Source organism: Chamaea fasciata, unplaced genomic scaffold, assembly GCF_029207755.1.
Source record: "Chamaea fasciata isolate MVZ Bird 193981 ecotype frontalis unplaced genomic scaffold, bChaFas1.0.hap1 SCAF_29, whole genome shotgun sequence".
Classification (NCBI taxonomy): Eukaryota; Metazoa; Chordata; class Aves; order Passeriformes; family Sylviidae; genus Chamaea; species Chamaea fasciata.
This window is the reverse complement of record NW_027094114.1, coordinates 3,164,125-3,175,701: the sequence shown is the minus strand read 5'-3', so window position 1 is coordinate 3,175,701 and position 11,577 is coordinate 3,164,125. Positions and strand designations below refer to the sequence as shown.

The 11,577-nt window shown below is 54.4% G+C and overlaps 1 protein-coding gene across 1 annotated transcript; it reads left to right on the top strand.

The window, feature by feature from the left end:
- Positions 1 to 7,916: 7,916 nt before the first annotated feature.
- Positions 7,917 to 11,272, top strand: LOC136302586 (toll-like receptor 13). The gene has a single exon (XM_066206053.1). It carries the CDS (start codon positions 7,917 to 7,919, stop codon positions 11,142 to 11,144), a length of 3,228 nt encoding a protein of 1,075 aa, XP_066062150.1. The 3' UTR covers positions 11,145 to 11,272.
- The last annotated feature ends 305 nt before the right edge of the window (positions 11,273 to 11,577 follow it).

Below are 11,577 nucleotides of genomic sequence, written 5' to 3'. Positions count from 1 at the left end.
AGCTACCAGGTCAGAAAGCTTTCATTGATCTTTACCACCCTAGGGCAGCCTCTAGCCACTGCACCTAAACCACTGGGGCTACATGCTTTCCTTCCCATGGTAAAGCACTCTCATTTTCTTTCAGGAGCTCTGTCCATTGGAGGTAAAAGCCAGCAAGACCTGTCTGTCCACATTTTGTATGAGAGCAATCCTTGGATATATTCAGTACTGGAGGTGGTATCCAAATTTCAGTGGTGAGCTCCTTAAAGATGATTGAATCACTTTTACAGGGGAAGGAAAACACCTAGACCCAGGGTTCAAAGTGCAGATTACATGCTGCCCCAGCGAGGTAGAGTCCAGCAACAGTTTTCTGGCCTGACACATATTGTGTGGGAGCAATCCTTGGATATATTTAATGTTGGAATGTTGTATCCAAAGTAAGGTGGTGGACTCCTGAGGAGGATTAAAGTGCTTTTCCATGGGAAGGAAAGGACATAACCCACTGTTTCTTGTGCAGATATGCTTCCCAGGGGAGGTAAAGACCACGAAGACATTTCGGCCCTGGATCATTTTGTGTTAGATAATCATTGTATGTATTCCATATTGGAGTGTGGCTCCAAATGCTGCAACTGTGCTCCTGAACATTATGTGTTTGCCTACCTTTCCTTGGGAAGGCAAACACATAATCCTGCTGGTGATGTTCAGATGACTGCAAAGTGAAGGTAAACTACAGCAACAACTTTCTGTTCTCACATTTTTTGTGTGGGAGCAATCCTTACACATTCAGTATTGGAGCTTGAATCCAAATGTCAGAAGTCAGGCCCTGAATGACAGTACCTTCCTTAGAAAAGTGAAACTCCCAGTCCTAATGTTGGTGCTGCAGATGATTATTTGCCCAGCAGACAGACATGCCAGCAAGACCTTTCTGTCGTGGAGCCTTTGTTTGGGAGCAATCCTTGGACATACTCAGTATTGGAGGTGGTACACAAAACTGTGTGTTTGACCCCTGAAATGGAATGACACTTCTTTTACATGGGAAGGAAACCAGCTAGCCACAGATTATAAAGTGGAAAGGGGGGGGAAATGCCAGCAAGACTTTTCTGCCCCAGTCTGTTTGATGTGAGAGCAGTCCCTTGATTGAATACTGAAACTCAGCTCCAAACGCCAGAAGTAGGTTCTTCAGTATGAATCAGTGCCTATTCTTGTAAAGGGAAACACCATGTCTGACTGACAGTACAGTAGATGATCATCTGCCAGGTGGAGGTGAAGGCCAGCAAAATGTTTTTGTCCTGAAACACTGTGACTAGTGATTTATTTTCCAAGGAAAAGCAGTGTCATTCCATTTCAGGAGCACATATGAGAAATTTGGAAACCACCTCTAGTAATGAATATGTCCAAGGATTGCTCCAATAGAATAGGTGCCTGGAGAGGTAAGTCTTGCTTGCCTTTTCCTTTCCTGGGCAGACAATCATCTGCAGCACCAACAGTAGGACTAGGTGTTTCTCCTCCCAAGGAAACGTTCTTTCATTCCCTCTCTGAGCCTAACCTCCTAAATTTGGTGCCAAGCTCAAAATCTGGATCCATCCAAGGACTGCTCCCACACAAAATATTCCAAGACAGAAAGGTCTTTACCTCCCCTGGGCAGCCTTTCATCTGCCCCTGAAACACTGGTTACCTGAGGCATCATGGGCCCACTGAGCCAGAAATAACTCACCTTTGTGTGGCCAGTCCAGACCCGAGACACTTTAATCCTGGCAGCCCCATCCCCCTGTCCGTTGTTGTGCTGCCCTTCAGTGCCCGACTCTTGGGTGCTTGAGCATCCACAGGAGGGACTTTCACAGCCAACTTCTCCCATGGCCAGTGATGTCTTGCCCCAGTCCAGCAGCTCAGATGGATTTCCCTGCACTGCCAGTTGTCCTTTTTCCATTGTTCCAGCCACCCCACAGAGCATTTGCCACCATCCATGAGTAAGTACAGAGGCAGAGTGTTGGCCACTTCTCTCATTCAGCCATATCCAAAGCCAGCTAGATGGCTTTAAATGCTTTAGGCTCTGTAACCTGACTGCATCCACCTTGTCCTTCAGTGGCTTCTACAAGTTGTCATGTAGGACTCCATACAGCAGCTTTCCACTTTTGATGCATCCCTACAATATGGCAGTGTAGTAGTTTGAAGGCAAAACAAATGAGAGGCTCCAAGTCAGAGATACAATTTAATAGGAAAAAAAAGAAAGAAAGTAAAATAAAATAGATGCAATAATACAAAAGACCACTGACAGAGTCAGAATACAACCTGAGCGTAGTGAGGGAAGCAGTCCAGATGAGGTGGTCTTCCTGAAGCAGTGATCCTGTAGAAAGGTCTGGTAGCTCGGGTCCTCTGGGAATCCAGTGGGTAAGCGTCTCTCTGGTGTTCAGAGTCTCAGCTTATATCCAGGCTGGAATGCTTGGTTTCTCCCTCTGGGCGGAGCATCTCACAATGGGATGGTGAGTCATGTGATAAGGCCTGATGGGCCCATTAACAGGAGGTAGTCCAGGAGGGGGTTATCTGTCAGCTGTGTAGCAAAGGTGCTGATGGACCCATTAACAGAAGATAAGCCAGAGTGGAGGAGGCAGGGAGCACTGCCTCACCTGGTTTCAACAGTTCATGAAGATGGTGATAGAATATACTTCAACCCAGGACAGGAAGGAACCATCAGTAAAGAGAGAGTGACGCTTTTAATTTTCTGGTAGCCGGGGCCTCCTTAGCATGTGCCACCTTCACCTCTTCCTCTGCTAATGATAATTGAAAGTTTTGCCTCTGGGCGAGTTTGTAATGACTTCCAAGATCCCTTCTTCAAAATACTACAGTGCCAGGAAAGCCTGTGTTTCCTTCCTGTGGGTCAATGGGGATATGGCTACTATTTTGTTAGCCACATCCACTGGAATCTGACAATGTTCATTTTGCTATTTTACTTCTAAAAACCGAATTTCCTGGGAAGGTCACTTAATGTTACTCTGTTTTATGGCATAACTAGACTTCAGGAGGATCAGGATTATCTTCTTCCCTTTCTCAAAAGCTTCATCTGCTGTGGTACCACTTTTCTGCCTTGGACTCCCATTCAACTGAAGTTCTAACATGCCCAGCATGGCAGCACTCCGTGATGGTGTGGCTTCATTCACTGTCAGCCCACTGTCAGTGTCCACTGTCCATGGGACTCAGGCAGGGGCCATGCAGGGCTATTGAAGGGTTAGCGAGTCTTGCTGAGCACGCCCAGTTGTCCAGATCATGGATCAGCTCATGAACGGGGTCCTGAAGTCCAGTGTCATGTTGCCAATAGGACACTGTTGTACCTGCTGTTCTTCAACCCTCAGCAGTCCCACAGCAGAAGGGTCCTCTGAAAGACAAAGCAAGGGATTCAGCTATCTGAATTTCTTCTGTCTCCACAGCAGCTCTCCCAAAGCCCAGTGATGTTGTTTTGGGTCCCTGAAATACCTCTTCTGAGGTGATCTATGCCAAGGATACACGGAGCCTCAAGGCAACTGACAATGGAGTTTTTCTGCCACTCATGCCCAGTCAGGAGCACTTCAGCTTCCAGTATAGTCCCTGTTGGGATCCCCCTGTCACCCCAGAAACAGAGATGGATTCTGCCCTTGCATGATGGCATCAGGGTACATTGTGCACCAGTGTGGCCTTGTGCTCCTGTGGCTCTGCTGTGCCAGGCCATGGATCCACACAGTCCAATAGACCCCACTGTCCTTCTCCCACACCTGGCTGGAGCCAGGGCCCGTCTGGCTCTGATCACGGTACTCGTTGCTCGCTTCTTGTCAATAGGAGCTGGAGGTCCTTTACAGAGGGTCAGAAGTAACATCAGCCCTTCAATTCTGCCTGAGGACTTGCCCAGTGGAAACGGAGCGGCATTTTTCCTTGAAGAGTTTTCTGCCTGGGAGACCCTTGTGAGACCTCTATGAGAGTGACCCTTGTGAAACCTCTGTGAGACCCTTGTGTCAGAGACCTCAGATGCCCTCCAGCTACCGCCCTGGACTCACCACAGGGCATAAGCCCCAGGAAGGGAAGGTAGAAGTAGCAGTACTCAAGGACAATGGTGACTGTGATGGCAATGGCATCACAGAACCAGCTGAATGCCCTGAACTGCAGCACAATGAGCTTGTGCCCAGCAGGTGACTTGTAGGACTAAACCACCTGACCAGGGTCAAAAAACTGCCTCTCTCCCAAAGATAAATCTCACAAAGCCAAACACAATCCAAATACTCCATAACCCTCAAAATACCCCCCATATTCCTCAAATACAGCTGGGCACAGGTGTTGGAGTATGAACCCCCCTGGGCCAAATCCACACAGGCCCAGGAGTGCCCAGAAATATGAGGACTGAATTAGAACCTTCAGAGAAACTAAAATACATAAATCCACACAGACACGAAGTAGAAATGCAAGTTTAGTTATTAATAAATAGAGGATTTTAAGTGCCTGTATTAGCTAGTAAGAGAAGCCCTAAAGCCTAGTTTATAATTCAGTAAGATTGCCTTTTGCAAAGTTAGTTAAATTCTAGTCATAACAAAAATAATGAAGCCTTGCTGAAAATTCCTAGATGGAACAGATAGAATTATATATGTAGAATTTGTGTAAGAATTTGCATTTGCCTTCGCATATCAATCTTAACTTAGGATTGGCCCAACAAGACTATAGAAAATTTGTGTAAGTACCTAATTGGCTAAAAATTTTGGCTAAAAATAGAATAAAAATGCACTACTTTGAGAACCCACACACAAGACGCATGAAAACACCAATGCCACTGTTGTTGCTACTGCTGCAACTGCTACTGATAAGATGGGACACGGACTACAGAGGCCTCTGCTGCTGCTGTGGCCACAGCTTCTGCTTGGGACTTAGAAACTTCATATTAGAAGGTTTCTGCATACTGCTACAGACTCTAGTAAATTTGCCTTCATAGGACTGATTTAATGATGCAATAAAGGACTTCTTTTGCAACTATCCAGCTTCTAGTTTTCAATGAGGGTGTGCAAACCTCTCGACACACAGGGGTCTCACCTGAACCTCACAATTATAAACCACCTGATGGGGGTCAAAGAACTGCCTCTGCATCCCAAAATACTCCCCAAATACCCATATACCCTCTCCAAACTGCACAAATACAGGTGGGTGTGGGGGGGTCTCACCTAGGTCTTGGAGTTTAGCAGGGTGATGTGGGTGATGCTGTACAGGGTCATGTACACAGAGAGCTGGATGGAACTCCCCAGTCTGATGTGGCCCCTGAGAGGACCAATGCTGTGGGTGCCCCATAAAAACTATCTTGTGTATTCCCACAAAGACCCCCAAACCTACCCCACAGACCTCCCCCAAATGCTCTGTAGGGACCCCTGACTGCCCCACAGTGACAGACAGCCACCTCCCCATACCCCCTCTGGTACCTGTGATGGAAAAGCACTTGCCCAGCAGGATGAGCATGATGAGGAAAATGAGGAAGTTGACAAGGGGGGAGGAGAGGAGCAGCTGGCATGGGGAGGACTGGGCACCCCCCTCCTTCAAACCCCCCACACAAGGGTCTATGCACCCTCATACCTCCTGTACTCCCCCAAGCCCCTCATCACCTCCCATGACTTTGAAGTGCTCCTGTCCATCCCCAAAACCCCTATACTTTGCTGTGAAAGCCCCCCCAAACCCACCCAGAACCCCCAGCTCCAGCAAATTTCAATATACCCCTTGGACTTTGACCCCTCCCAACCTCTGAAGACCCCCCAAATCCCAACATAACTTCCCCAGACCCCGATGCTCGCCAGCCCCCGCAGCTGCCCCCAGCCCCCACAAACCTGCCCATAGCCCCCAAGCTCCCCCTCCACGCTCCATGCTGGCAGCCACCATGAGCATCTTGTAGATGGTGTGAAGCAGCTGCCACCCCTAGACTAGGGCTGGGGGAATGAGTACAAGACATCTCAAAGCATCGCCTCCTGCCAGGCCCCCTCAAAGCTTAGATTTCCCCCCAGCAGCTCACTGATGTAGAAGGTGAGGATGATGATGAAGATGAGGAGGAAGGTGATGTCTGTCTCCAGGATGCCTGGGGAAGGTGGGGGGTGGGGTGAGAAGGGGTTCACCCCATGAGGTCCCCAGTATCCACCAGGGTCTATCCACAGAGGTCCCCTGCATTACAGCCCCACCATCAACCCCCATGTACCCCCAGCCCCTTCAGCTTCCTCAGACCTCAATAACCTCCAATATATCCCCCAATACTGATGCACCCCAATCCTTCCAACCCCCCCAAACCCCAAAAAAGCCCTCCAAACCCTTTTACATCCCCATCTCAATGCACCCAAATTGCTGCAGCCCCCCAGACCACAATACACGCCCAGACCCTGATGTACACCAATCCCTTCGGTCCCTCCAGACCCTGCAGAGCCCCATAACCCCCAATATACCCTCCGATCTCGCTGTGCGCCACTCCCCCTCCCACTGCCCTTCCAGCGCCCGCCTCCGCACCGAACCCATCAGCCGAGAAGTGCCCCGTCGGGAAGGAATCCCCCTCGGTCAGCGCCATCTCGTACTCCAGCTCCAGCCCATCGCCCTGGGGCCGTCGGGGGCCTCCCAGAGGGCAGGTGGGGGGTACTCTCCCCGCTTTTGCTGAGGGCTACGCACCACCAGCGCTCATGCACGGAGCGGGAGCTGCGGCCGCTGCACAGCACAGTCCTTGCAGGCGCCCCCCCACCTCCCCATAATTCCCCCATCCCCCGATGCACCCCGGTCCCTGCAGCTCTCCCAAATGCCCTGAGCCCCCAGACCCAAACACACCCCCGATCCTGACGCCCCGTCACTCTCCAGCTCCCACGCTCCCCACAGGGCCCGCCCCGAGCCCTGGCCCCGCCCCCAGACCCTGACGCCACAGGGACCACGATCCCATAGGCCACGCCCCTGACGCGGGCCGCATCCATTCCCAAGCCAGGCCACGCCCCCCGCGTCCCGTCGGGGCCGCGGCTCTGTCCCGTTACAGCCCAGCACAGCCCCGTGCTGGCACCCAGTACAGTCCAGTTTAACTCAGTACAACCCTGCAGAGCCCAGTATAGACTAATATAGTCCACTATAGCCCAGTATAAAAGAGTATAACCCATTACAGCCCAGTATTTCCCACAAAGGAACCAAAACCAGGTGTTTCAGTCTGAGGAAGGGGAAGAGGAACAAAGAGCAGCACGTGGCAGGAGGGGGGTGGTGTGGATAGGAGGGATGGGGTGGGGAGCAGAGGCTTGGGTGTCCCAGGGACCCCCCAGACTCCGGGGGGCTGCACTGGGGGGATGACCCAGCTATGTGCCCTCGTACCCCTGCCAGCCCCCCGAAGACCCTGAAATCTGTCCAGGCAGGGGCGTCCCCCACCCACGTCACAGGGAGGTGGGTGGGGCAGTGGTGACAAAAAGCGATACCCCAAACTTCTCTTTTCTAACCCCAAAATCACCCAAAGCGGAGGCAGTGGCACGGTTGGAACTTGATGGGGAGCGGGGGGTTCCCAAAATCCCTGGGGACTGGGAGGCGAGGGGTCCTTGGGGGCTGTGGATGTTCTTTGGTGCTGAAGGAGATCCCTGGGCCCTGATGGGGATCCCTGGAGTGTGTGTGTGGGTCCCTGGGATGTGGATGAGGAGTCCTTGGACCCTGAGTGGGGATCCTGTTGTTCTGGTGGGGGTCTCTGGGGTGTGGATGAGGGGTCCCTGAGCCCTGAGTGGGGGCCCTGGGGTTCTGATGATCTCTGAGGTGTGGATGAGGGAGTGGGGTCTTTGCGATAGTAGTGGTGTCCCTGGGTTGCGAGGGGATCCCCTAGGGTGGTGGGGGGAATCCCTGAGCCCCAAGTGTGGTCCCTGGGCCTCGAGGGGGATCTGTGGTACCAAGGACATGCCTCATCCCACTCTCTCCCCACTGCATCCAGGATCTCCCCAGGGTGTGTCAGGATGTGCACCCCACTGCTGGTGACGCTGGTGACGCTGGTGACACTGCTGATGGTGCCTTCAGGGGTCTCTCCCTATGGCTTCCGCAACTGCATCCAGGCACCATGGGACCCTGGGCTGTTCCGCTGCATCCAGCGCTTCCTGAGCACCGTGGGGGCTGCAGTGGACGACCTCCCCTCCAATGCCACATCCCTCAACCTCTCTGTCAACGTCTTGCGCCAGGTGCCCCCTGGTGCCTTTGCCCACCTGCCACGGCTCTACACCCTTGATCTGACCCACAACCAACTGCAACACCTGGCCCCAAGGGCTTTCTGGGGGTTGTCAGCACTGGCCCACCTAGACCTGGCCCACAACAACATGTCAGTGCTGGCCACAGATGTGTTCACTGGGCTTGGCAACCTGAGCACACTGCGGCTGGACCACAACCCACTACAGGAGGTGGCCCCCAGGGCTTTCTGGCCACTGGCCACACTCAGCACGCTCTCACTGCGGGGTGGCCGGCTCAGCGCACTGGAGCCCGTCGCCATGGCTGTGCAGAATCTGACACGTCTGGACCTGCTCGACCTGTGTGGCAACATGCTGTCAACATTGGGCCCAGGGCTGCCACCCATGCTGAGGGTCCTGCGCCTCTGCAACAACTCCCTGGGAGCTCTTTCAGGGGCCACCTCTGGGGTGATGCCCCCAGGGCTGCATGTGCTTGACCTGTCCTACAACAACATCTCAGACCCTGCGCCGCTTGCTCGCCTGTGTCTGCACAACCTGACACACCTGCACCTGGCTGGGAACTCACTGGACGTGGTGCAGCTGCTGCTCGTGGCTGGAGTCTCCCCGCGCCATGTGGATGTGTCAGGGCTACAGATGGGCACAAGGGACTTGACATACCTGTGCAAGCAGCTGACAGGATTACCGCTGCAGAGGCTGCGGCTGCAGCGCTTGCAGTTTAAAAAAATGCCCCGAGGGGCTCTGACTCATTGTCCGGTGCTGGGTGCCCTGGACGTGTCTGGCAACTGGCTGCGGCATTTGGGCTGCATAGGGCGGCTGCTGAACCAGAAGCAGCAGGCAGCACTGGGTGAGCTGGTGGCTGAGCATAATTTGCTGCAGTGGCTGCCATCATGCCGCGGGACCCCAGTTCTGCACCAGCTGCACAATATGTCCCTGCGCTTCAACCGCACCCTAGTGGCTGGTGCGGGTGCCTTTGACAATGCACCAGCACTGCGGCAGCTGCGGCTGGATGTGAACGGGCTGGCACGGCTGGACCGCGCAGCGCTGCGTGGACTCCGCAACCTGCAACACCTGCGCCTTGACAACAACCTGCTCACCGACCTCCTGCCCGGCTCCTTTGCCGACCTGCACCAGCTGGAAGACCTCAACCTGCGCAACAACCGTGTGGCCGTGCTCTTCCCTGGTGCCTTCAAGGGGCTTGACCGCCTGCAGATCCTTGACCTGGGTGGGAACAACCTGCGGCATTTGGCAGCCAGGGCATTCCAGGGCCTCTCACAGCTTTGCCGGCTTTACCTGGACCGCAATAGGCTGCTGGAGGTGAGAGCAGCCACATTCCGGCCGGTGCAGGTAACACTGGGTGTACTGGACCTGCGCGCCAATGCACTGCGCTACCTGAGCCGACACCTGTGGCAGCAGCCGCCTTTCCGCTACCTACATAACCTCTACGACCTGAAGCTACAGGCGCAGCAGCCATACGGGATGCGTGTGGTCCCGCAACGCTTCTTCCAGGGCCTCAGTGCCTTGCGCTCGCTCTACCTGTCACAGAACTCGCTCTTGGCCATCCCCGCTGACGCCTTTGATGACCTGGCACAGCTGAAGTACCTGACCCTGGCTGACAGCAATGGCGGGATGGGCCAACTGCCCAATGGCATCTTCAAGAACCTGAGCCAACTGCACAGCCTGAACCTGGAGAGTGCAGGACTGCGCAGTCTTGGCCCTGAGGTCTTCGGGAACCTGACGCAACTGAAGGAGCTGCGCCTGGCCAAGAATGAGCTGCGTGCACTGGATGTGACTCTGGCCACACACCTCCCCGCCCTGCACTACCTGGACCTGCGCAAGTGCCCACTGAGTTGCAGCTGTGCCAATGCCTGGCTGCCTGCCTGGCTGGTGCGTGGGCCCGTGCAGGTGGTCTACCTGTATAACTACACCTGTGGTGAGATGGGTGGGACCTCCACATACCTGCACTGCTTTGACACATGTGTGTGCTACCTGGACATGGGGCGGTACCTGTTTGCAGGGACAGCACCGGCTGTGCTGCTGCTGCTGCTGCTGCTGCTGCTGCCACTACTGCACCACCGCGGGTACTGGCGGTTGCACTACCAACTGTTCCTGCTGCGTGCGTGGGCACGTGGGCGCTGGCGGCGGGAGCAGCGGCGCTACACCTACGATACCTTTGTGTCCTACAACTCCGGGAATGAGCAGTGGGTGCTGGAGGAGCTGGTGCCTGAGCTAGAGCGTGGAGCCCTGCGGCTCTGCCTGCACCACCGTGACTTTTGCCCCGGCCGCGCCATAGTGGACAACATCGTGGATGCTGTGTACAACAGCCGGCACACAGTGTGTGTTGTGAGCCGTGGATACCTGCGCAGCGAGTGGTGCTCACTGGAGATCCAGATGGCCAGCTATCGCCTCTTTGATGAGCTGCGTGATGTCCTTGTCCTCATCTTCCTCGAGGACATCCCTGAGGCCGAGCTCTCGGCCTTCCACCTCATGCGCCGTGTGCTGCTGCGGCGCACACACCTGCGCTGGCCCCCTGAGCCCCCTGCACGGCCCCTCTTCTGGGCAAAGCTCAGGTGTGCCCTGAGTGGGGGGGAGGAGGAGGAGGAGGAGGACAGGGAGAGAGGGGGCAGGGAGGAAGGGTGCCCTGGCACAACTGAGACCCCTGGGCAAGTTCTCCCTCATGAAAACAACCCTCTGCCCCCAAATCACTGTTTTTTATCTGGGGAAGGTGCCCTGTGGAGTGGGGATGATGACAGCAAGGAGGAAGAGGAGAAGGAGGAGAGGAAGACGGGGGGCAGGGAGGGAGGCTTCCCTGACAGCACTGGGACCCCTGTGGAGATTACCCCTCAGAAAAGCAAATTTCTACCCCAAAATCACCGGCTTTTCTCTTGGGAATGTGCTCTGCACAGTGGGGATGAAGGTAACAAGAAGGAGGAGGAGGAGGAAGAGAAAGAAGAGGAGAAGGCAGGGGAGGGGGAGAAAGGTTTTGGGGATCGAGAGCAGTTGCTCTAGAGCAATCTCACCCTGGTGTAATGGGGATCCCCAGGGACATTCCCAATCAAAAAAAAAGTGGTTTTATCCCAAAATCTCTAGTTATGGTCTCAGAAATGTGCAATTGGGATGATGGTAATGAGGAAAAGGGGAAGGAGGAGGAGGAAAAGAGGAGGGCAAATGGACCTCAATGTTCAGATGCAGCAAATGCTTCATCACTCAGTTCCTTTTCCTGGCACGTGGGAGCTGCAGCTCTTGCACATCTGGCTCTTCCTGGGCACATGCTGCTGTAGCTCAATTGGCTGCTTCTGCCCATAGCGGCACCCCCACGGCTGGGGAATTCCAGCGGCATAAAGAGGCACCCATCAATCCATCTCACCACGCACCCTCCTGTCCCCCAACTCAGCAGCTCCCGAGCCCCGGGCACGTCCCTGCCTTGCTCCCCCCTGATCCT

What these genes read in the sequence shown, in the direction of transcription:
- LOC136302586 (XM_066206053.1), top strand. Translation starts at nt 7,917, where the DNA reads ATGTGCACCCCACTGCTGGTGACGCTGGTGACGCTGGTGACACTGCTG.